This window comes from Misgurnus anguillicaudatus, chromosome 12 (genome assembly GCF_027580225.2).
Source record: "Misgurnus anguillicaudatus chromosome 12, ASM2758022v2, whole genome shotgun sequence".
Lineage (NCBI taxonomy): Eukaryota > Metazoa > Chordata > Actinopteri > Cypriniformes > Cobitidae > Misgurnus > Misgurnus anguillicaudatus.
The window spans coordinates 31,088,950-31,113,112 of NC_073348.2; the positions used below are offsets into that span (position 1 = coordinate 31,088,950).

General features: G+C 36.0%; 2 protein-coding genes across 3 annotated transcripts in view; both read left to right on the forward strand.

Moving 5' to 3' along the window:
* Nucleotides 1–17,977, forward strand: part of lhfpl6 (LHFPL tetraspan subfamily member 6) — a 34,980-nt gene extending 17,003 nt beyond the window's left edge. Inside the window, exons 3-4 of the mRNA XM_055208223.2 lie at nucleotides 16,942–17,040; nucleotides 17,134–17,977. Of these exons, the coding sequence (XP_055064198.1) occupies nucleotides 16,942–17,040; nucleotides 17,134–17,252 (218 nt within the window). The 3' untranslated portion in view covers nucleotides 17,253–17,977. The remainder of the gene's footprint in view (nucleotides 1–16,941; nucleotides 17,041–17,133) is intronic.
* A 1,761-nt stretch (nucleotides 17,978–19,738) lies between these two features.
* On the forward strand, nucleotides 19,739–23,417 carry LOC129446836 (cytoskeleton-associated protein 2). Of its 2 annotated transcripts, none has more exons than XM_055208212.2 (7): nucleotides 19,739–19,900; nucleotides 20,621–20,671; nucleotides 20,773–21,581; nucleotides 21,809–22,130; nucleotides 22,221–22,281; nucleotides 22,476–22,734; nucleotides 22,819–23,417. In XM_055208212.2, the coding sequence occupies exons 2-7, from the start codon at nucleotides 20,651–20,653 to the stop codon at nucleotides 23,105–23,107; spliced, it is 1,761 nt and encodes a 586-aa protein (XP_055064187.2). In that variant the 5' UTR covers nucleotides 19,739–19,900; nucleotides 20,621–20,650; the 3' UTR covers nucleotides 23,108–23,417. The 2 variants fall into 2 exon arrangements, with proteins under 2 accessions (XP_055064187.2, XP_055064186.2); XM_055208211.2 differs by having other exon boundaries at nucleotides 19,741–19,900; nucleotides 20,624–20,671.
* The last annotated feature ends 746 nt before the right edge of the window (nucleotides 23,418–24,163 follow it).

The window sequence follows — 24,163 nt, forward strand, 5'->3', positions numbered from 1 at the left end:
AATGTGAATCGGCCCTAATTTTGCTAGGTTTTGCAAATCCTGACGGACAACTTTGAGGGTAATTATGGAAAATAAACAGGTGCACTCTGACCAATTAAAGGAGAGTTTCCTCGCATGTGACTTGTATTAACAAATTTTGGTCCGTTTGGAAATATTGCCTTGGGAATGCGAACCAAACCAAGATAATATTGCAACATTGTAGCGATTTAACCACCGGTTTTGGAACAAAGCAATCAATCTACAGGCCTGAAAAACACCATTAGTCTTTTACAGTTATTAGCATAACAAGCTTAACACTCCCGAAAAGTGTCTACACAAGTGTCTAAAATGGGTCAAAATGGGACAAAACCCATACCACTGTGTTGTAATTTAGCCTACGCTAGTTTGTTTCAACCCAAATTGCTGGTTGCTTTAAATGATTGTTGGGTCACATATAAACATTTTCTTGGTTAATATAACCCAATGCTGTGTTTGTCTCTTTTTCACCCAACGTTGGGTTGAAAATAACCTAGTGTTGTGGCATTATCTGTCTTTGACAGTTTTTTAAGAGCATTTTTAGAAGCAGTTTAACTTTCGAATTCTGGGGTTTTCCATTTGGTCGAGGAGCCACAGAAAATAAATTGAAGATTCAAGGTCACCTTTAAAGGAAAGGACACCATATTGATCATGACTGTGTGTGCAGCAGATCAATGAGAAGATTATCACACTTGATCCCAGCGTCTCTGTGACCTGTAAGAAGAGCATTGGGAGTTCATTATGCCGATAAAACATGTATAGAAAAGTGGTTTGATTTATTTAGTGTATTCTAGAGTGGGAAAGTGCCATGGTCAGAGCAGGGGACATTAAGGTGCCATAGTCTACGCAATGAGCTATTGAGGTTCTCAAGGTTGCCATCACAGCACATTCTGCTTTGATGTCCCACTTCAGGCCTGAGTATAGTCTGTTTTTTACGCATATGCGAGTGTATGCACCCAGTCGAATGCACAGCCTTGCAAAGTATAGTTCATTTGACGTGCGTATGCACACGTACATTCGGCACCATAAAATACCTTAAAAATTGACCATACTTCGACCCTTATGGCACCATATAGCCAAACCTATTATGGTTGAACGTTCTCGCACCCACAGATTTTTTGTTGTTTATAGTAATTTAACAAACTCCTCCTAAATAAATGTATGGCTATGTCCATACACAGTATATTCATTTTCCCTTGTCTCACACTATAACTGTCTCGTCATCCATTGGCCTTGGTTTGTTTGTTTCAGCTTTGTATTACCTTACTTTGTAAAATAATAGGGGGAAAAAGACCCAATTATGCTTTATTGCTGTATATTGGGAAAGGGTGTTTGATCATTGCAGAGTATAAAGAAAGAAAAAAATGGCTTAACTGGATTTTTTCTCACACGTCTAAAACAATAACAACTGATTCTTGTGATGCATCTCTCGTAGGCAGTGACCTTGAATGCTTTATTTTCATGTCCCCTTAGGAGGTAACAGATTTCACTGTTCTGATAAAGAGTAAATTACTCCTCTCCTTCCTGACGTGGGACCTCACTTAACACCGTCATTTTTCATTGAAATGATTCTGAGAGTGATTTTTCACACTCCCTATCTTCTTTTACACATTTTGCATAACTTTCTTTGATGTCGTTCTTTTTCTGACGCTTTTTAGCCATTAGATTCTCGCTCCACTGCTATTTCATGATCAAAGACTTTTTTAAGTCACTTGTTGCAAGGGGAAAACATTTAAGGCGTTCGACTTTCCTCTTTTTGCTATTCTACATGGCAAAAACCTCAAACGTCACACCCATGGTCCACTGGCTGAATGTCTGATGCGTGAAGCACACAAAATTGCTACACTTCAGGAGTTTTTAAGTCGATATCTGATTGGTTGGATTCTACAGGATGCGTGTCGCGTTTTTTAACGGTCCCCCATGAAACTAAGCCAAACTGTGATTTGGTTTTATTTAATTTTAGTCATTTGGCAACTCTTGGGCGGGCCAATGAACGCTGGTATGCAGTCTGAGATATAAGAGCTTGAGAGACTAGCAAAACTTTAAGCTATATGGATTTATTTAAGGTGAAGTATGTCATTTCTTTATTTTAAAATGCTTTCTCCTGTTTCAATTGAATATGCATGTGTTTGAGCAATGGAAGACAGCAGAGAAAGTTCAGGAAACCTGCTTTTGATCATAATTTGTACAGTTTTTTTAGGGCATGCCTTGAAAATTCACTTGAGGAATATTTTATGACATCAGCTTCTTCTCGAACAATGAAACTTTGTTCATTTTTCCATAACATCTCCACTCTCATTAAGCATCTGTTATAGATAAGTCCTGGTCTTCTGGGAAGGTTCCTCCCATTGGTTCTTTTTCTCCGCTTTCTCCTGCTGTTTTTGAATGACGTTCCTCTCTCCGCTGTGTGGGAACGTCATACTGTAAGTGCATCCAGATGTTTTTAATGTTGACTTGAGCTAAATTGAATAAACCTCCCATTCTCTCTATAGGGTTAAAAAGAAAGCAACACGAAACATATGCAAAACCAGAAGCACTTTTAGTTGAAAATAGCAAAGTATACGTGAAAATGAAATGATGCAGCAAAATCAGTAAAGTGTAGTTCAGATTATAGTTTGTTTCTGCAATGCCAAAACTTCACAAAACACAAAGCCTATCAGTGGGATTGGACACTTCGTTCTAAATACTATTCAAGAGTTTAAAGGTGCAGTGTGTAATTTTTAGAAGGATCTTTAGACAGAAATGCAAAATAATATACAAAACTACGTATATTATCAGGGGTGTATAAAGACCTTTCATAATGAACCGTTATGTGTTTATTACCTTAGAACGAGACCTTTTTATCTACATACAATGTAGGGACCCCCCCCCCCCACCCTTACATGGAAGTCACCATTTTGTGCCGGCATTTTTCTAAAGAAGCCCTTAACGGACAATTTTTTTTACTAAGTTTTCTCAGACGATGACATGTTTGTCCGGTGGCAGCTACCGTAGCTTCTCTATGTGTTTCAAAAGCGAGGGGTGAGCAGTGGACTAAGCCGTTGGTTGAAATTCCCAACCTCACCACTAGATGCCGCTAAAATTTACACACTGCACCTTTAAGGATGGTCTGGAAAAGACTTCTTACATGGTGTGTGCTTTATAAGAAACTTAGTTTACTTTGTTAATTTAAAACCGTTTACAGTACATGAGACTGTAATGTATGCAGCATATGCTGCCTGTTCCTTTTAAGATACCTTTGGACAAACATTAAGAAAAGAGGTACTTAATGCTTCTTTGAAGCTAAAACTGGGATGCACACATTTCAAAGAAACTATGAGTGACAAAAATTAATCTCCTTCATGGTTGAGGAGCAGATTAGCTTATTCAAAGCACCAGCTAGTGGAGGTTTACTTAATCCTGTTCAACCTCTAAAGCTTAAGCGGCATGACTATATATTTCATGTGGCAGTAAAAATAAAGTTAGCCAGAGGTTCTGCTATATCGTTTATGCTGAATTAAAATCAAAATCTATACCAAGCAGATAACTGTGGAATTTGATAGCAATCTGTGCCGCACACATGAGCCCTCCAGCGAAGATTTATTGATTTTAATGTGATTGAGTTTTATTGCATGAGACAGTCTGCCTATGACCAGTGTAAACGCTGTGTAGCTGGAGGTTGTTTACCGCTTTCATGTTGTAACTTGCTGCATTAATATGTTAAGTATAAGAGTGTTTGTTTGTGCTTAGTCAAAAATCCCACCTTAGATGATACTCAAAAAGCTACAAGCATCTCAGAAATTATAGAAAAAAACCTCACAATTTCTATATGTAGTACAGAGCTCAATTGGTAAAGCAATTGGGTTTGCAACTCAAAGGTAATAGGGTTTGATTCCCAGCGAACACACATACTGATCAAATGTATAGCATGCACTGTACGTCACTTTGGATAAAGGGTAAACCTATGTAAATAGTTTTTTTATTAATGAGACTTTAATATACAGTCACATTTTTGTACTTTTTTACTTATCTAAATGATCTTTCTTAGAGGTCTGAATAAACATGGTAACAGTTTGTGTAATTTCAACTCCCTGTTTTGTTTTTGGTTCGGTAAAACTGGCGTAAAACAAAATGTATGCATCATTCTTGAAGGGGTCCATAGTTTTAGGTTTTTTCGTGGCTTTGATGGTTTGAGTGGATGTTCTGGTGGAGCCATCTGTGATGAGATCTTTCAGCCATGATGTCATACACTGATGTTAGTGCCAGGGGGACACATAGTTTGGCTACATGAACCCCTCGGCTTAATTTCACATAAGTCATGCAAATGAGACGAAAGCTAATAACTGTCTCTGTTTTAGGGTTGTGTTTTTTATCAGCCATTCAAGTTGAATCTGTTTTGTCAGCCAGAAAGTTGAATCTGAAGCTCCTAAATATGAACCTTATGCCTATTTAAAATGTTGCTAGGTATGTTTATGAAGTAATTGGTTACCAGTGTAAAGAAATGCTGGGTTGCTTCAACAAATGGTAGGGACAACTCAACAACTGGTTTAGATGGATAGTTCACCCAAATTTGAAAATTCTGTAATCATTTATTCTCTCTCATTTTGTTGTTTTGATGAACACAAATGAAGATATTTTGAGGAATGTAATCAAACAGTTTGTAAGCCCCATTCACTTCTATAGTATCCCTTTAAAGGAACACGCCAACATTTTGGGACTTCAGCTTATTTACTGTATCCCCCAGAGTTAGATAACTCCAAACATACCCTTTAAAATCCTGTAACTCTGTCTGACGCACCCACCGTTAGCCTAGCTTAGCACAAGGACTGGAAGTAAATGGCTCCAGCTAGCATACTGCTCCCAATAAGTGACAAAATAACGCCAACATTTTCCTATTTATATGTCAAATAACAAGGTCATAGCGCAACTCTGGGCAAATTCGCCGGTCAAGTAGCAGTGCTTTGACTTCTGAGAATGTAGTTCCCAGTGACCTTGTTATTTGTACACGCTGTGACTATACAAATCATATAAATACAACATAGAAATAGGAAAATGTTGGCGTTATTTTGTCACTTATTGGGAGTAGTATGCTAGCTGGAGCCATTTACTTCCAGTCTTTGTGCTAAGCTAGGCTAGCGGTGGGTGCTTCAGATAGAGTTACGGCCTGCATGGAGATAAAAAGGGTATCTGTGGACTTATCTAACTCTGGGGGATATGGGGATGTTTCTTTAAACCCAATGACTAGTTTGAACCTATTGACCAGTGGTCTCAACTCCAGTCCTCGGGCCCCCCCTCCCAGAATGTTTTAGATGTCTCCTGATATGAAACATTTTTAGACTCCTTCCAAAATGTTTGAAACATTTCCTTAATTAACACACTAACAAGCTGATGAACTGAATCAGGCTTTTTATATATGGAGAAATCTAAAATGTTCTGGAAGGGGGGGCCAAAAGACTGGAGTTGAGAACCACTGCTATAGACAACCTCAAATTTTGACCTACTTATGGGTTAAACATCCTAGCATTTTAGGTTGCATCAACCCAGCATAGGTTGGGTTTTGTCTATATTTTATCCAACCATTGGTTGAAACAACCTAGCAATTTTGGAGTGTAGAAAGTTCAACCAATTTTACCCCAATTTTTTCTTTATAAAAAAGTGTATACTATTATTACCCTGATGCTGTATTTTATAATAATACCATGACATGTTTTAATGGCTAGGAAGTTATTTTACGAATTAACAAGGATTATTCAAACTAAGATGGTGATGAATAAAACATCTGTGCTCCTGAGTCACGAGTAAACCAGTAGGATCTACTGATTGACCTGGCATCAGGTCTGGAGCCTAATCATGTATAAGAAGTGCTTGCTCATGAGAACATGAGTCGAGTCTGTCTAAACTCGCAGACCTCATCTTGACCCGACTGTCATAGCCTTTCATCTTTGACCTGACACTCCCTGTTGAGTGAGGTAACAGTAGCATTGCTAATCATCATGCTGTTTTACCGGTTGTTAAGTTCAAAACTATTAGTACTATTCATGTACTGTTGTGCATTGCCATCCATCCATAATTAAAGATCGTGAGCAACATCTATGCAGATATGACTGCATATTAATTATACTAAAGTAATTAATAATTTTTTATTATCGCCACCTGTTAGTGTTTTGTATGCGATGACTATGTCTTTTTCTTTTGGGAAAAGGGCAAAAATTATATGATGATTCATCATGCACTGCATAGATCTTTTGTCCAATCAGATGCTCTCTCGAATGAGAACGTCATGCTTGAAATGTTTAGGATGTTTAACCTATCGTCTAAGTTTTATTAAACTATGATTTTTAGTATTAAATAACATTTAAAACTATTTTATCAGTAGATAAAAATACAGAGAATGTGTCTAATCTAGTATACAATGGAGAAATATATCTAAGCTCATCTTTGGTCCAGTGCAACGCAATTTTTCAACCTTGGAATGCGTATTTTCTTGAGAAAGACAGAGAACGTGTGAGTGGGTGAGCAGAAGAGAGCAAAATTGCAGGCATAGAGCCAGACATCTAGGCCATGAGAGAGCTCTATGATAAAGTATATCAAAGCCCTCAAAGAACCACCAACACGGCATGAATTTTTCTCTTCCACGAAAATTACGGTTATGTCAGGACAGTAAACTCCAGTTGTGGCTTTTTAGTGTCGAAATGAGAAGCAGCTGGCTTTTCTTAATCAGACCTGATCATAGTCTGCCAAAGGCTGTGTAATGATGAAGAGGCAGATTTATGCATACATCAAAGTTCAGTGCTTGATGTCAGACGTTGCTTGTGAATCCGAAGCCAAACTGTATGGAAGGGTGGAACGTGACCGACGGAAGCTATAATATCATAACTTTGTACGCTGGCTGCTTCTGAAGAAAGTTTCACAGGCTGTAGACTCTTAGACGACTTCCACCGTCCCCAAGTTTTGCTAACACATAGATATTGAATCATGGCTTATTATTGTGGTTGAGCAAAATAAAAGCATTCATGTAATGTATAACATAGATAAAGAGCTCGGATGAAAAACCCTCTGAGGGGCCAATCACACCAAACGCATTTTAAACGCTCGGAAACTAGGGCTGGGACAACGCGTCGACGTAATAGACGAAGTCGACACAAAAATACGTTGACGCAAAATATGCGCGTAGATTCGTCAGACCCAAAAAGGCGCCGCCGTAGAGTAGTAGCAACGCAAGTGGCTTCAGTCCACGCCGGTTTCACCCAGCAAGTGTGAGCAGTGCGTGTGGCGCGTGTTTTTTCAGCGTCCATGTTAACACGCGGCTCTGTAGCAACAGTGCTGCAGTCGTCTCTGCGTCGGTTCTGCTGCGCTGCTCACGCTCAATTAAAATGAAAGTGCTTTGTTTATGGTTTAAATGCTTGTGGATTGACCCGAAAAAGTGTCATTTTACCATAAAATCATGAATGTGATGCTAAGTGTGTTTTAAACAGTCATGACTTTGAGCTATTTAACAGAAAGCAATGAAATATGTCACTTTCGCCATAAGACTGCGCTTTCATTCACTTTCTGTCCAGCAGTAAATTAATCCTAATCTATCTTAAAAAACTTAAGAGAAAGAGATTTAATAATATATGTGCTTCTTAAGTCTAGAACAGCACGAAAACAATGTGGATTAAACAAATCAAGTTATAAAAGTTACACTGACCATCAAAAGGCACATTGAAGAGGTTTTGCTCATAAATGCATGTAAAATAAAGTCAATTGAACTTGAGATTTTTATACTGTTACTAAACTGCACAGTATGCATTGCAAACGCTTTATTAAATGCTACCTCTGACTAATAATGCATTATTTTGCACTTGTATAGTCTTTTTTATTTTGAAATTTTAAGAGCAATAAACATATATTCAAATGTTTACATTCAGATATGTAAATCAACATGTATAAATTGCTATTAGTTAATTAATGGGGAGATAATCAAGAATCGAATCGAAGTCGAATCGGACTGATAAAATGAATCGTTAGATTAATCGATGCATCGAAAAAATAATCGCTAGATTAATCGTAAAAAAAAAATCGTTTATCCCAGCCCTATTGGAAACGCAAGGTGCTTCTTCAAAAATGCGTGGCAAAAAATGGCGCGCATAACACTCACTGCCCATAAAAAAGCGGTTAATAAAGGCACTGCAACTGCCATAAACGTTTTTGGTGTGATTGGGGAGAAAGTGTTAACGCTTGACGGAAGGCTTGTTTGAAGCTTGGCCAACAACCAATCACAGCGGCCGCAGCACATACTCCAGTCTTCCATAAACGTAATTGGCTGGCTTGTACTAGGTTGGTGCATAAGGTGATCTGATTGGCTGATGCACGCGTTGGAAAAGTTGAGAAACTTCTGCCACGGCAGTGACGCATCTTTGATTGATCCACTATTCAGTTCGGCAATGCATGACGTCACCCGTTAACTCTTTCCCCGCCAGCGTTTAAAAAAAAGTTGCCATCCAGCGCCTGCATTTTTCATGATTTTCACAAAAGTTAAATGCCTTCCAGAAAATGTTCTTCTTTAAATATATAAACATACAACATATCAAATGAAAAAACAGACCCTCTACAAATATATTTGGAAACCTCTTTTAACCAGGTAAACCAGTCTTTTGTGCTCTTAGTGGACTTTGCTGAAAAATCTTTGTGGCGTTCCACCAACAAACTGGTTTTTCTGAATGGGATTAAGAAGATTTAAAGCGAAAGTATTTGATGAATGTAAAGTATGTGTTATTCAGACACAATATTCAGTCAGTATCATTATCTCCTTATTAATAGTTTTTGCTTCTGAGCTCTTTAAATTTAGTTTGAGTGTTACAGTGTCTTAGTTTCTTATTCCCTATGCGGCTTGATCCCAGAGGAAGGGTCATGGGAAATTACCATGCTGCCACAGAATGGATATAAATACAAATCTGCAGACCTATTTTCATATTTATTTGATGTGATTTCCCCTCTCTTTTCATAAAGAGTTTGTGTATAGAGAAACTGGTGGAAATAAAAGCACATTTTGAAAATTTTAATGTCAGTATAAGAAAAATGTCTTATCATTGCATACTAGGTTGTTACTGCATCCATTGTCTGTTTCCCACCTGTCTTGTGCATTTAAAGCGAGTTCGTGTATTTTATCATGTATATTATCAATGTTTTAAAGCTTTTTCCCACAAGTCTGACCGTTTACATCGTCATTTTATGAAGTCTTATCTGTTTGTTTCGATAGCGTATACAATTTATGTGTATCTACATCTACAACATAAAAAAAAGGAAAATCTCAACTCCTCTCATGTCTATCATTTATATTTGAATGCAGTTTAGAATTTATGGCAGCCGTTTTACTTATTTATGCATACACTGTGTCCAAGACAGCTGACTCGCTCACATAGCTATTTATTAGTAAAAGTCATGTAGTGCATGTTCTGCATGTTACTACACAGATCTGTTCTGTATTTCGTGTGTCTTGTCCCTGGGAAAGCAGTCTCCAGCTGTTGTTTTCTGTGCTTATACAGTTGTCTTAGCTGTCTTGTCTACACCAAAGACCCAATCTCAAGCCTGTCCATCCACATGGAGACTCACTTAGCTGTATATGTTACTACATTGATTTGAGTCATTTTCAGTGGTCTTATGTGTAGGCGGATATTTCTTGAGATAGCATCGCATTTATTTTCTTTAGAATAAGGAAAAATAATGATCGGATAGGAAAAGCTTTGGCTTCGTGTGAATGTGGCCTTAGTGCTTTTATGTCCTGAGGTGTCAGACTGTATGTGCACTGCATAGTGTTGGCAGTGGACCATCTGCTTTTATGCACAATAACTCCAGCTGTGTGTGCATCTCGAGATAGCAACCATATTTTATTACGTTATCCTGTAAGGGTAAGTGCTTTGGATGTGCAATGAAATGTTTAATGTCATTTGTGTCTATGAACCAGATTTCAGATTATTTTTAAATTGGTTACATGGTTTGATTTTGCTTTGTCTCCCTTTAATGTATTTTATATGACATGTTAAATTTAGGTAGATGTTTTTCTCTGAAGAATCTGTAGTGAAATGAACTCATATTTTATGCACAATAAACATCAGGCAGTGCTCATTCATGTGCTGTCTACCTGCCTATTTCATTACAGGGTTAAAAAAGGCCAAACATTGGAAACACTTTTGTCAGGAAAGCGAGAAGATTGAAGAAAATAATGGACTTAGTTTCCTGATTGAAAATTCAAAACCTTACCGCTCTCCATGCAGGAGAGAAGTTTGTTTGGATGAGGGTTTATAACAGGATTATGGGGTTTGGGATGAGGGCTTGATCTGATCAACATGAGAATCCTTAGAGAAGATGTAATTCCACAGCCTTAAATCTGTTTTCACTTTCTTTCTTTCTTTCTTTCTTTCTTTCTTTCTTTCTTTCTTTCTTTCTTTCTTTCTTTCTTTCTTTCTTTCTTTCGTTTGTTCGTTCTTTCTTTCTTTCTTTCTTTCTTTCTTTCTTTCTTTCTTTCTTTCTTTTTTCTTTCGTTCTTTCTTTTGTTCGTTCTTTCGTTCGTTCTTTCTTTCTTTTGTTCTTTATTTCGTCCATCATTTTGTTCTTTCTTTCTTTCTTTTGTTATTTCTTTCGTTCTTTCTTTCATTTTTCTTTCTTTCTTTTGTTCTTTCTTTCTTTCTTTCTTTCGTTCGTTCGTTCGTTCGTTCGTTCGTTCTTTCTTTCTTTCTTTCTTTCTTTCTTTCTTTCTTTCTTTCTTTTTTCTTTCTTTCTTTCTTTCTTTCTTTCTTTCGTTCTTTCTTTCGTTCGTTCTTTCTTTCTTTTGTTCTTTATTTCGTCCATCATTTTGTTCTTTCTTTCTTTCTTTCTTTCTTTCTTTCTTTCTTACTTTCTTTTGTTATTTCTTTCGTTCTTTCTTTCATTTTTCTTTCTTTCTTTTGTCTTTCTTTTGTTCTTTCTTTCTTTTTTTCTTCTTTTTTCTTTCATTCTTTCTTATTTTTTTTCTTTCATTCTTTCTTTCGTTCTTTCTTTAGTTCTTTCTTTTGTTCTTTCATTTGTTTGTTTTTTCTTTCTTTTCTTTCGTTTGTTTGTTCTTTCGTTCTTTCTTTCTTTTTTGTTCTTTATTTCTTCCATTATTTTGTTATTTCTTTCTTTTGTCTTTCTGTCGTTATTTCTTTTGTTTTTTCTTTTGTTATTTCTTTTGTTATTTCTTTCATTTTTCTTTCGTTATTTCTTTCTTTTGTCTTTCTTTTGTTCTTTCTTTCTTTCTTATTTTTTTTCTTTCATTCTTTCTTTCGTTCTTTCTTTAGTTCTTTCTTTTGTTTGTTTGTTCTTTCTTTCTTTTGTTCTTTCGTTTGTTTGTTCTTTCTTTCTTTTTTTGTTCTTTATTTCGTCCATTATTTAGTTATTTCTTTCTTTTGTCTTTCTTTCGTTATTTCTTTTGTTATTTCTTTCGTTTTTTTCATTCTTTATTTCGTTCTTTCCTTCGTTTTTTTCATTCGTCCTTTCTTTCTTTATTTCATTCTTTCTTTCGTTCTTTTATTTGTTCTTTTATTTGTTTGTTCTTTCTTTCCCTCTTTCTTTTGTTCTTTCTTTCTTTTGTTCTTTTTTTATTTCTTTCATGCTTTCTTTCTTTCTTTTTTCTTTCTGTCGTTCTCTTTCTTTTACTTTCTTTCCTTTTTCGTTCATTCTTTTGTTTTTTTCTTTCTTTTGTTCTTTCTTTCTTTCGTTCTTTCTTTCTTTTTTCTCTCTTTTATTTTTTTCTCTTTCATTTATTCTTTCTTTCTTTTGTTCTTTCTTTTATTCTTCCATTTGTTCGTTCTTTCTTTGGTCATTTCTTTCGTCCTTTCTTTCTTTCGTTCTTTATTTCTTTTGTCTTTCTTTTGTCTTTCTTTTGTTATTTATTTTGTTCTTTCTTTTGTTATTTATTTCGTCCCTTTTTTCATTCATTCTATTCTTTCTTTCTTTCTTTCTTTCTTTCTTTCTTTCGTTTGTTCTTTTTTGTTTTTTATTTTGTTTTTTATTTTGTTCTTTCTTTTGTTTGTTCATTCTTTCTTTCTCTCTTTCTTTCATTCTTTCTTTCTCTCTTTCTTTTGTTCTTTCTTTCGTTCTTTCTTTCTTTCTTTTGTTCTTTTCTTTCTTTTGTTCTTTTCTTTTTTGTTCTTTTCTTTTTTTGTTCTTTATTTTGTTCTTTCTTTCGTTTCTTTTTTCTTCCTTTTGTTCTTTTCTTTTTTGTTCTTTATTTCGTTCTTTCTTTCATTTCTTTTTTCTTTCCTTTGTTCTCTTTTTTCTCTTTCTTCTTTATTTTTTTATTTCGTTCTTTATTTCTTTAATTCTTTCTTTCTTTCTTTTGTTCTTTCTTTCTGTCTTTCTTTTTTTCTTTTTTCATTTGTTATTTCGTCTTTACACAGCACATACACACTCTTTGGCCATGCCCGTCACTTAAATAATACTGTATGAAGTAAACACAAACACAGCATTCTGATCATTATCTAATAAGCCAAACATTCTTTTGTTTTCTTTACTGGGTCCCTTAGACTTCCAAGCCAAAGCAAAATTCCCTTTAGGTTCCCTACATTCCGAGGAACAGCGCTGTGAAATCTGTTTTTTTCTTATGGCTACATTCCATCACCTCCGTCTACATCTTTGACCTTATCAGCCACGCCAGACAGTTTTAGTGCACACAAGACTGCTAGGGATGCCCATTTGTTTGTACATCTAGTGCACATCAGTTTTATGGTGCATACTTATTTTTGTCTTACTTATTTGTTAGTATCATCTAGTGAACACTAGAGCGTGCATTTTACCTGATCCATTGCCAAGTGCCTACTTGCAGTACATTAGTTTGTGATGCATTGTAGTGCACACACTTTAACTATTATGCTTCGTGTTTTTAAGTTAATTCTTGGATGGGATGTACAGTAAGTATACTGAGGCCATCATTCAGTTTATTCTCATGTTTTCTGGTGAGTTTATAACGACCACAGCTGTATTCAAAACTGTAGTATCTTGTTGCATGCATTCTTGACCAGCCGCTGACCCTGGATGAGTAGAGACAAAGGTCACAACACGAAGACTGCAGTCTACAAGAGTGCATTTCTGCACGCACACACACAAACACACATACAGTAGAGTACGTGATAACTGGCCCACTATCAACTAACCAATACACTCATTTATCATTTCTTTTTATTGCCTGCGAAATGAAAAGAAATGAATGTACATAAAAGCTTGTATCCTCTTCCTCCATATTGCTCTGCAGTAAACATTCAAACGCTGAAGTGCAGTGTCATTTTATAAGTGTCTGACTCAATGGCTTGCCATGTCTGCTTAGAAGGAAATGGAGAGAAAACAGGAGACATCTAAAGAATTTTAAAGACAGAAGAGGTTTGATGGTTAGAGCTGGGATACGTTCATATCAAAGGTTAACCTCTTCAACCCTAGGACCCTGTCCCGGGTCCAAAATTTCTCATTTTGACTTAATATAAAATATTCTTTTAATTGTTAATGGTCTGTCATGGACCCCAGTAACACATATGAGATACTGTTTGAAAGTCTCTACTTTCTGCAGATATGCATCAATTTGAGAAATCTTTTACTGTAAGAAAGTTATTTACACTTAATTTACACTATCACCCCCCCATAATTTTGTATATGATTTAATATTCACATATTTCATATTTTTAAAATATGACAAACATGGGCAAGTCTTATATCAAATGAAAGCATTATTTTTGTTCTATTATTAACACATATCCAACAATAGTTGAATGAATAATAAGGTAAAAAATCGTCTTTTGTAAACGTATGTGAAACTTGAGCATGAACTGCCTCAGATAGCACATATAGCCACAAATGATACACCATCTTTTATATTAGGTCCTACTCTAAAAAATGAGTCCATTCACAGCATTTTCTTTGGTTGTGTGCATGAATAATCCCTTGCTATTTATTATATGTGCAAAACAAAAAATTTATATTTATATGAAAAATGTATTTTCGCACACTTCAGTAAAATAAGAATAACTTTTGAATGCGACATGATAAAGAAATCATTCTTTTTTTGGGTGTTTACTGTCTGCTGCTGTTAACAACCAGAACTGTTTGCAGTCTGTTAGAGCAGTGGTTCTCAAACTGGGGTCTGGGGCCCCCAGGGGGGCCGCGAGATGGTGCCAAGGGGGCCCCAGTTTTATGACATTTTATAAAATACATTAATTTATCATGAATTCTGTGAAATTAAACCTAAAAAAAATAAGGCAGCACCACTTTGTATAATTTAATGTTTTGTTTAATTAATGTGTGAAGTTTTAGAGCAGTTTTTTGTCATAAATTTTCTTTGGGGGGGCCGCGAAGGAATGCACCGTACACAAAGGGGGCCGCACGCTGAAAAAGTTTGAGAACCACTGTGTTAGAGCACACAGAACCAGAGTTATACACTATCAAAGGCAGTATTTACAACATAAAAAAAGAAAATTTGGTGTTTCATCGTATGAAAAATAACATATATAACAATAGTTTTCACAAACAGCAGCTTTTTATGTAACTTCAAAGTGTTTTCTTTAAAATGATATAAAGCAATTGCATTTATTCCACTGTATGTGCTTATGGGAGCACTTCAAATATTTTTAGGTGGAAATTAAATACAAAAATGGTATTATTCCTCCCTTCAGTTGGAGTCAAATAACTTTTGCAGAGATTATGATAGAGAAAAAATTCCTTTTTCCTCTGTAAGCTGGCAATTGCTGGAATCTAACAAAACTGTCTGCAGGGAGCTGAGGCACCCAGGGCCAGAGTTATACACTTTCAAATAAAAACTTTAGAAAAAAACTTTAAAAAGCGCCTATTTATTTTTGTGTTTATTAGAGGACTGACATCACATACAACCATGTTTAGCACTTTCAACAGTGTTTTATGTAATTTCAAAGGGTTTCCTGTAAAATGATACCAAACATTTGTATGTAAACCTCTGCATGCGGGTATGGGAAGCTTTTGAAATTGGGTAGGCCAAGTCCAGGCGAAAATCCCCAAAATAGCTTCAGGGTGGAAGAAGTTAAGCATATTTGGAATATTGATATTATGCAATAGTATAGACGGTTTCAACAGTAACAACATAAACACGCAGCTTTCGTGGTCATCAAGTAACTTCCGGTAAACTCTGCGAAGAATAAATAACAACAAAGTCCTTTTAAAGTAGTTTATTTATATAACAAGCAAAATAAACAACATGTAGATTATATAGGAACCCAAAACATTTGTTATTTTCAACGAGGTATTTGTTTAGAGTTCAGTTTTAGCAACTAGTCAGACCATTAAACAAACAGAAACCGGAAGTAAAGTTCGGACCAGCCGCTTATCGCGTCACCGTACGTGCGCCCGATGAAACGGTCTATAGTAGACCGTGTCGTAGGGCTGCAAGATATACAGAAATTAGCGCAGTATAGCAAATGTACATATCACAATATACATATCACAACGGTTGGCAATAACTAAATTATTTTAATACTTCAAAAATGTATGTAAGTCAAAGTTTTATGTTGATGCCAAGGGTGCCACACACGTCCTGAAAGGCGAAGCCAAAACATTTCGACCACCCCCTGGTGGCTGGCTGCAGTACAGGTCATAAACACCACCCTCTCCATGTAAATCAATGAAATGTGAGCCAAACTTAAAAATCAAACACACCTCCCAACAATTGTTTCTGATATTTGAGCTATTTCTTACTATGTTGGTGTAATTTTATGTGTTTATTTTTTATGTTTTGTTTATGGGTTTTAGCGGCATCTATCTGTAAGATTGCGAATTGCAACCAACCTCAATTTCAAAATGCCGCCACAGGACAAACATGTCATTGCCTGAGACAACGTAGTGCCGAAATGTCAGTTCAGGGCTACTGTAGAAACATGGCGGTGACTACCATGTAAATGTATAGTGATCATATATAATTATTTCTCAGTCTCTTTATTACAATACAACCAAACAATACAGGAAATGTGTATATAGTATTAAAAACAGTATAAAAGTATAAACTGAAGTGTCAAGTATTTAAGGTAAACTCCCCTTCCGCTTGAGCAATAGCAGGTAACTCCAGGATCTCTTAAACCTAAATGAAATGAAATCCTAATTTCTAATTCTAATCGAATGACTTCAGTCTCTTCAAAAAAGCTCAAGATGTGTTTTGTGCCAATAGAGGTCACACTAAATACTGACTGATGCCCGAAGAAGACATTTAGTCCTGAAAATTGTTTTGTTTTTAATTTTGTGTACATATTTCCTGTATTTTCTGTTTGTATCTTAAAAAATAAATATGGGTGGACATTAAAACTTTGCTACAACAACAAAGCTGGTGATGGTGGCCTTTTGCACAGTACTGTAGATGATATAGAGATAGAGGATATACAGTTCTGCATAGTGAAGACACCACATTCAAACCACAATTTAATGTTTCTGGTATGAATTACGTGTTTGTTTATTTCTGCTGAAATGCTGGCAACAAAAAAGAAGAAGCATGGAGATCATTCCCAAGAGACCCGTTTATAAATATAAGCACTCATTTCATTTATAATCATATTTTTATGCGACTTGAGTCCTGATGGAAACAAGATTTGTGTTTTCTGTCTACGCTGAATTATGAGTTTGGATTTGTGTGAGAGATTGTGTGTGAGTATGTGTGCAAGCTGTGGGAAAGATATTAAGCAAATGTTTTCAGTACTGCATAAAAGCTCTAGAGAAGTATGACAAAATTATCTGAAATTATCATGTTATTGATATAAGCAATATTACTTTTCCTCAAACATCAAATGATTTTATTGAAATTTCCCATTTTAATTTCGCACATCAATGAGGATGAGTAGAAAGTGACACGATTGATCACCCAAAGGTTTAAGATGTCTGATATTAAAAAGTGTTACAAAGTCTGTCCTGGCTTTCATGCAAATTAAGCAACTTTTTTTCTCCTGGCAGGTTTGTTGATCGGGTCTGGGTGTGCCTTGTATCCTTTAGGCTGGGACAGTGAAGAGGTCAAACAAACGTGCAGCAACAGTTCTGACCAATTTGATCTCGGTACGTTATACGCAACCTTTGGATTTTAACGTGTGACTTAAACATTGTTTCCGATTATGTATTCTATATATATGCATTCTATATATTTTACAGGCTCTTGTGAGATCGGATGGGCTTATTATTGCACAGGCGCTGGGGCCGTCATAGCCATGCTGCTGTGTACGTGGATGGCATGCTTTGCGGGGAAAAAACAGAAACATTACCCATATTGAACACTACAAATAGGGGCATGATAAGACTTTCACTCTCAGATTAAGAGAGAATCTACATCCAGTGGATTTCACCAACTCGCACACGAAGATTATCTATAACCGAACTTTGACCTTTCTACATCGGCGATCAATTAAAATGTGTCCTGTGACTGACCTTTGACCTGCATTGGGATCCTTTAGTACCGTATGTGCTAGTGGGATTTAAAAGGAAAGGTAAGCTAATGACTTTTGGAAAAGGACCAATTGTTTTATTGCTCCATCTATGTGTTGTATTTTCATTATGTATGTGTAAGTACAGTATTCTTGGTACAGTGTGTATTTGTGTATTATTATAATCTATTATATATTATGTGTTTATGTTCTGTTGGTGGCTTGTTATTGCCTAAAACATTTCTTCTGCAATAATATGCATCTTACGGGGACTGTGCATTTGTATTTTGTTTGGCATATATATATATTGTCTAATATAATCTCTTGTTTAATATTGTAGAGTATACAACTTTTAAATAACGGATGCATACATGTACAAATATTTCATTATATTTGTAAATAAATACTGTTGTTTGAGCATAATAATAATAATGTTATGCATACCATTAAAAAGATGGGATTTCAGTTACATATAAACACTTTTTTGTCTTTAACCCCTTATAATTAAACCTTAAACTGTAAATGTCAATGCAATAATCTGTATATTAAACTGATTGTATGTTTCTCTTTTCGAATGATTGACTGCCCATCATTTCTAACAGTACGATGCAGTGCCAAAGTGGTTGAAATGCAAAACCTTATTATCTCCAGAGATACACAATGTAGGCAGATGTAAGGGCTGGTTAGAAGCTATTGATGATCTGCTTTGCGTGTTTAGCACTATCAGCAAAATGTCACAGGTGCATGCTGGAGTCAGCTCTTGATTTGGGAAGGTAATGCACATGTAGGACTAATTTATTGTCCAGAGGTTACATTAAACCTGACAGTGAAAAGATCAGGTGGTGGAGATGTCAAAATGTGACAATTTGGACAATTGAATTACTTTCTGTGTATTATTACAAGTTCAGCTAAGAAAAGCAAAGCTGTTTAAAAAATAAACAAGGTGTTAGCTGTAATAAAGCTCACTTCAGCAATGCTTTTTGACTCTTTTCTATTAGTAGGTCTTTGACCTTGACCAGCTTTCATTTCAAACTGTATGACTATGTTGCTCCCACTTGCTACAATCAATGTTCAATTGTTCATACACGTATTGTTCATTCAGTACCCATTACTCACTCCAACAGTCCTTATGTCATAAAGAGGTCTTTTAGTATTTTACAAGACGTTCTTGGTATCGTATTTGCCTAGTTTTAGATTTATAGTTATGTGTATTAGCTTCTGAAATACCTTGGTAAGCTCAAGTTGATTATGCTTGGTTATTCAACCAGCATTGTAGTAATCAGTTTCTTCAGACTGACACACAGGCACAATTGCTTGTCTTAGATCTTTAGAATTAAAATGCTTTATAATGAACTGTCAAACAGGATAATTGTGTAGTCAGCAGATTGTCTCATGAATTAAATATTGCATTTATTAAAGTGAAATCCCCAAAGAAAGCCATTTATAAAGGATATGATTTAATTCATAACAGCCAAGGGTTGTTTTATTTTACAAGTCAGTCAGCAATACACTTTGAAATAAAGGCACTTTGTCATGCATACTGATACAGGTATGCAATCTTCAACCTTTCATTAAAAGACAGCATGCAAAACTCTAGAATCTTCTGCCATCTAGTGGAGCAATATATGATGTATTTGCCCCATGAGGAGTGAATGAACTTGGTCTTTCCACTCAACGGTTACTTACTATTCTAGAAAGAGAGTTCTGTTGATGTAAAGACTATGGTTGGTATTGTTTATGTGGCAGAGAGATGGGTGTGACGCAGCATTCAACGGTACCACTATACACTGATTAAATCACTGCAACCAGGAGACATACAATTATCATGGCATGATAGGAACGCATTTTTATTAACATTTAGCTTGATTCAAATTATTTTAATTCTAAACTATTTCAAATATTATTAATTGCAATAATTTTGCACAGTGTTTATTGTTAGTTCTATTAAGTGAACAATATATTAAACACATTTAATATTAAACGTTCAATGTGGTAATTTTCTAACACAAAATTAAACATGCTGTCATATTAATTAATAATGTGTGTGTGATATTTTGTCTCATATAAAACACAATTAGACATTTTCTAACAAAGAAACGAAATATTTTGACCTTTTTTATTGTTAGAATATAAAATGTAATAATAATAGTATTTGCCATTGTTATGTTTTTAAACAAAACATAGAGTTACGGTTGCAAAATGAAACAGTTATGAGAGGAATGTATTTTCATTTAAATTAAACAGGCATCGCCCGGTCCAACCCTCAGAGTGGGTGGGACTGACACTATCACGTGGTCAGAATAAGCCAATACAATTGGTCGGCTGTTGTGACTCACAAACGCTCTTGGCCAATCAAGGCAGCCGCCGCGCCAAAGTCAAATACATTCAAACGGTGCACGTTTGCAAGTTTGGTCGTTTGTTCTTCACGCGCACATTTGTGTATAAAGTCAGATTTTCACTTTGGTGTACCCGACTATATCAAGAAACCTTATATTACGGTAAGTAGATGTTATTTTACCAGACCTCATAAACGGTTTTTGATTGGTTTATTATGATCTGGGGCATGTCATGTCTCTTATTTTTGGGCGTTATATTTGTTGACATGCATGATCATGTAACTCACATGTAACATGTTTTTGGTTGACACTTTACGAGAAAGGTTACAATGGTTTCATAAGTAAAGCGTATATGTGTGACAAATACATTTTGTTACATCAGAAAATAAATCTTGTTAAATCAGCGTGGCGAGTGTCGATTAACAACGATCAATAAAAAGCCTCTTGGTGTTAGGTTACCGTTGCTATGCAGTATGTGTTCTCAGTATTAAGAAAAAGACAATCATTAAAAATCTGACGTGCTCTTAAAATTGTATACCATTGCATAAGATAACTTTACTAAGGCTGTCAAAAGATTAATCGATTTTTTAATATATAAATACACGCATTTATGTATTTAAGAAAATGTGTGTGTGAATATATGTGTGTATATATATTTATTTATTTTATTTATTTAGATTTTGATATATTTTATATTGTATATAAATTAATAAAATGATACATAAATAACACTTTTTACATGTATATAATTCCACACAATACACACACAAATATATTATGCAAACACAAACTTTTATTTTGTATGCGATTAATCGTGATTAATCTTTTGACAGCCCTAGTTAATATGAAATCTTTGTGTAAATAATGTAATCTGATGTTCAGCAGGACGGACGGCGCTGCAAAACACAAAGGATGGAGCAAGTAGTAAGAAAGGTAAGTTTGTGAAGAATCAAACATTAGGTTTTAATATCACTGTCAATGCCTTGTATGCAACGTTGTTGAATTGATTTTGTTGTATACTTAATCACTTTTAGAAAAACAAGGAGAACACCAAGCCAGCGTGTGACTCAAGAAAACAGGCCATCAGCAGTGTTGTGTCAAAACAAAAAATATCAAGCAAATCAGTACCTCTTCAATCTAAGCCTGACCTTAAGGAGGATAATTCTGGAAGAGAGAAGGACGCTAGACCGAAGATCAACACTAAGGATGCCAACCCAACTAGGCGGCAGACCCTAAGTCAGGCTTTCCGTACCCAGCAGTCTGTGCGAACCAGAAAGCTTGTGGAAGAAGTGCAAAAACCACCCTCTACTGTACTCCAGAAATCCAAACCTGGTACCTATAAAGGCCGTGTGGTACAGTCGAAAATTGACTGTTTCAGGAAACCCAGCACTGATGTGAAGACAGCAGAAAAGAAAGTGGTCTCAAAGCCAGATGTGGCCAAACCGAAGACCGAATTGTCTAAAGTCCGATCCAAGTCCGTCACTTCCCTGCCAGCCTCCACTAAACCCGCACTCAATTCTGCATTTTCATATAGAACCAAATCTGTGTCTGAATTTACTGAAAAACCACTCCAGAGGTCCGTGTCCCAAAAACAGATTCCTCCAAAGGTTCCGGCCCCTACCTGTCCAACAGGTCGCCAACAGGTGCGTGCTCCCAGGCCGGCCCCTCTAACCACAGGGCGCTCGGTCGCCAGCAAACCCATTGCCTCAAAGAGGAATGAAGCGGTGGTACAGGGGGCAAAACCTAAACCTGCTGTGGCAACCACTGAACGGAACGTGCGCAGGCCTGTCACGAGTACGCTCAGCCAGTATAGAGTGCAAATGGAGACTGCTGATGAGAGAAGGTGAGTTGTATACATGTTTTATCAAACTTAAATGATATACAGAAATTATTCATACAGGTTAGAGCTGTATAATCCCATATTAAGCTGTATTAGGTAAAGCATTGCATTAGCAGCACAAAGGTCATGGAGTTGAATCCCAGTGTGTTTGGATAAAATAATTTGCCAAATGCATAAATGCAATTACAATTAGAACTACAATTAATGTTTTCTTTGTACTCTCATTTCAGAGCAAAGCTTGCAGAGTGGCTGGCATCAAAAGGCAAGATGCTAAAGAGACCTCCAGTCTCAGAAACGGCTACCCATTCACGCAAACCAGCAACACAGCTTAAATCTGGACCGAAAGCTGCTAGCATTGCCCAGCCTGTGCCTGTTAACAAGCCGGAGTCCGTTTCACTGGCCCCTGGAGTGAAAATGGACAGCCAAAATGATGACACTAAAATCCAACCAGAACCCTCTGGCAGATCAAGTAATATTATGAATACCACACTGGACTTGGTTGACAACAGTGATATGGATCTGCCGGTTGACCCGGAGATAAACATGGAATCTGTAAGGATCATACAAATCCTTATTTATGGCATATGCTCATGTATATAGAGATTTGTATTTGTAATGTTTCTCTTACTTGATAATTTACAGTTGGTCATCAACTTGTGTGATAAATTGGAGGCAATGGAAACACCCTCAGCGTGTGAAGATGGTGAGTATTATTACATTGATTTATTTCTTAGTTTTGCATTATAGTGCCAGCATTATAGTGCCAGCAGTAGTGACTAGAAATACTAAAATACATGGTATCCTCATTTCTTATTCAGGAACTGCAGATTCATATTCACATAATCAAGTTTGAGGTATGATGATGTAGTAATTGATGGTTTTGCCTCACTTTCACAGACACAAATGAGGTTGGTAAAGCTGATGCGTTGACTGGTGAAAAAACGGTGGAGGAGCAGGAAACAGATAAAGGGTTTGAAATTTTGGAAGAGGAAGAACTGGATGAAGAGGAAAACATTACAGAGGCTGACATTAAGCATGAAGATAAGGAAACCAAAGAGAAGAAGCCAAATTTGAGTGAAGATGAAGATAGTGAGGAGGAAATGGAAGGGGCATCCGTTGTGAAGTACAATGTAAAAACAACTCCATATTTACAGAGGTAAGTAGCTTATCTAACAATTAAAGTGCTAGGCATGTACAGGTATTTAGATTACCAATCATATCGTTTCACATATGCTTTTAGTGTGAGAAAGCGAATCGAATGTGAATCCGCACCAGGCAGCGGCTCACGCCGCAAGAGCACCATCAAAGACCTGAAGTTCCTCACTCCTGTGAGAAGATCAACACGAATCCAGCGCAAGTCCTCTCGTCTGCCAGGTATGCTGAACGACCACGACACGTGTGTCTCCTCTTTGGCTGAGCTCGTGCAACTGGACGATGCAGATGCAAGTGCGTACATCTACAGAAAAAACCCTGCTCTCCTGGAGGATCTTCCTGATCAGCCTGGAGACTTTGGAAATGTTTGCAGTTAAGGAATGTAAGCTGATCCGACATATTTTAAAAAAAGAGAGATGGGTCACTTCTGAATGGTGAACCTGAGGATTGGACTTTTATAGCACATCTAATGCCCAAATCTTAACTGTTCTTTGTGACACTATTAAAAATGTAATATTTTAATATTTAAGTGTTTGTTGCATTTGGCTGCTATATAGAGTAAACTGTTAAGCAGGAGAAGGGGGTGGGGCCAAAAGCGTAGTGTATGAAAACCATACTGATTAACTTGCATTTAATTGTACTTTATATATATATTAAAGTTACTGTGTTGTAAGACTTTTTATTTTATACATCTATGTGGTACTAATGTATAATATGGTCCCAGCCTTAGCTTCACCACTGCTTTTAACTGTGTTTGATGGCTTAACAGCTTAAGGACAATAAGTGTACACTAACACAGGCTTTAACATTTGTGAAGCCCTCTACTGTATCTATGCCATGCTAAAATGAAACTGAGAGCTTATTGTACCCGACTCAAACATTGTGTGTAAAAAGAGCTAATTGTGTAGTTTATAATATTAACATGGCACTACTTTGTTCATTGTGTATATCTGAAGAAATCATCTAAAAAGTGCGAGTTGTTTTGGTTTTTTTTAGATGTATCAAAAGAATGAACAAACCAAAGGATTTAGTTATTTCCCACAAGCATGGTATTTCTTTGAAGGATGTAAAATGCTGTAAAGCTAAAATTGTTTTTGTTCAGATGTATTTTTTTAGTTTTTCCTTTTAGTTTCTCACCTTGAAATGTGCAATTATTTCTGAACATGTAGTAGGCTATGTTAAGCATTTGAACTAACTAGTTAAAGTGTTCTTTAGAAAAGATTACATTAGTCTCACACTATTGACCATGTCTTTTTAAAGGCAAGAATTTAAAAATTACACTGTTATCTGAATAAAGACTTTAAATAAAAATAAATTTCTGAGTGCAATCCAAATACTCTTTTCTGAATTTTTCAGCGTTTTAACAGTTTTATATTCCTAAACGTTAATAATAACTAGTATATGCATTTTCAAATCCACGGAGCTTCTTCAAA

Coding starts and splice junctions, on each gene's coding strand:
- LOC129446836 (XM_055208212.2), top strand. CDS start 20,651: ATGGAGCAAGTAGTAAGAAAG. Junction 22,131..22,220: donor CGGAGATAAACATGGAATCT/GTAAGGATCATA, acceptor GATAATTTACAG/TTGGTCATCAACTTGTGTGA. Junction 22,735..22,818: donor ACAACTCCATATTTACAGAG/GTAAGTAGCTTA, acceptor ATATGCTTTTAG/TGTGAGAAAGCGAATCGAAT.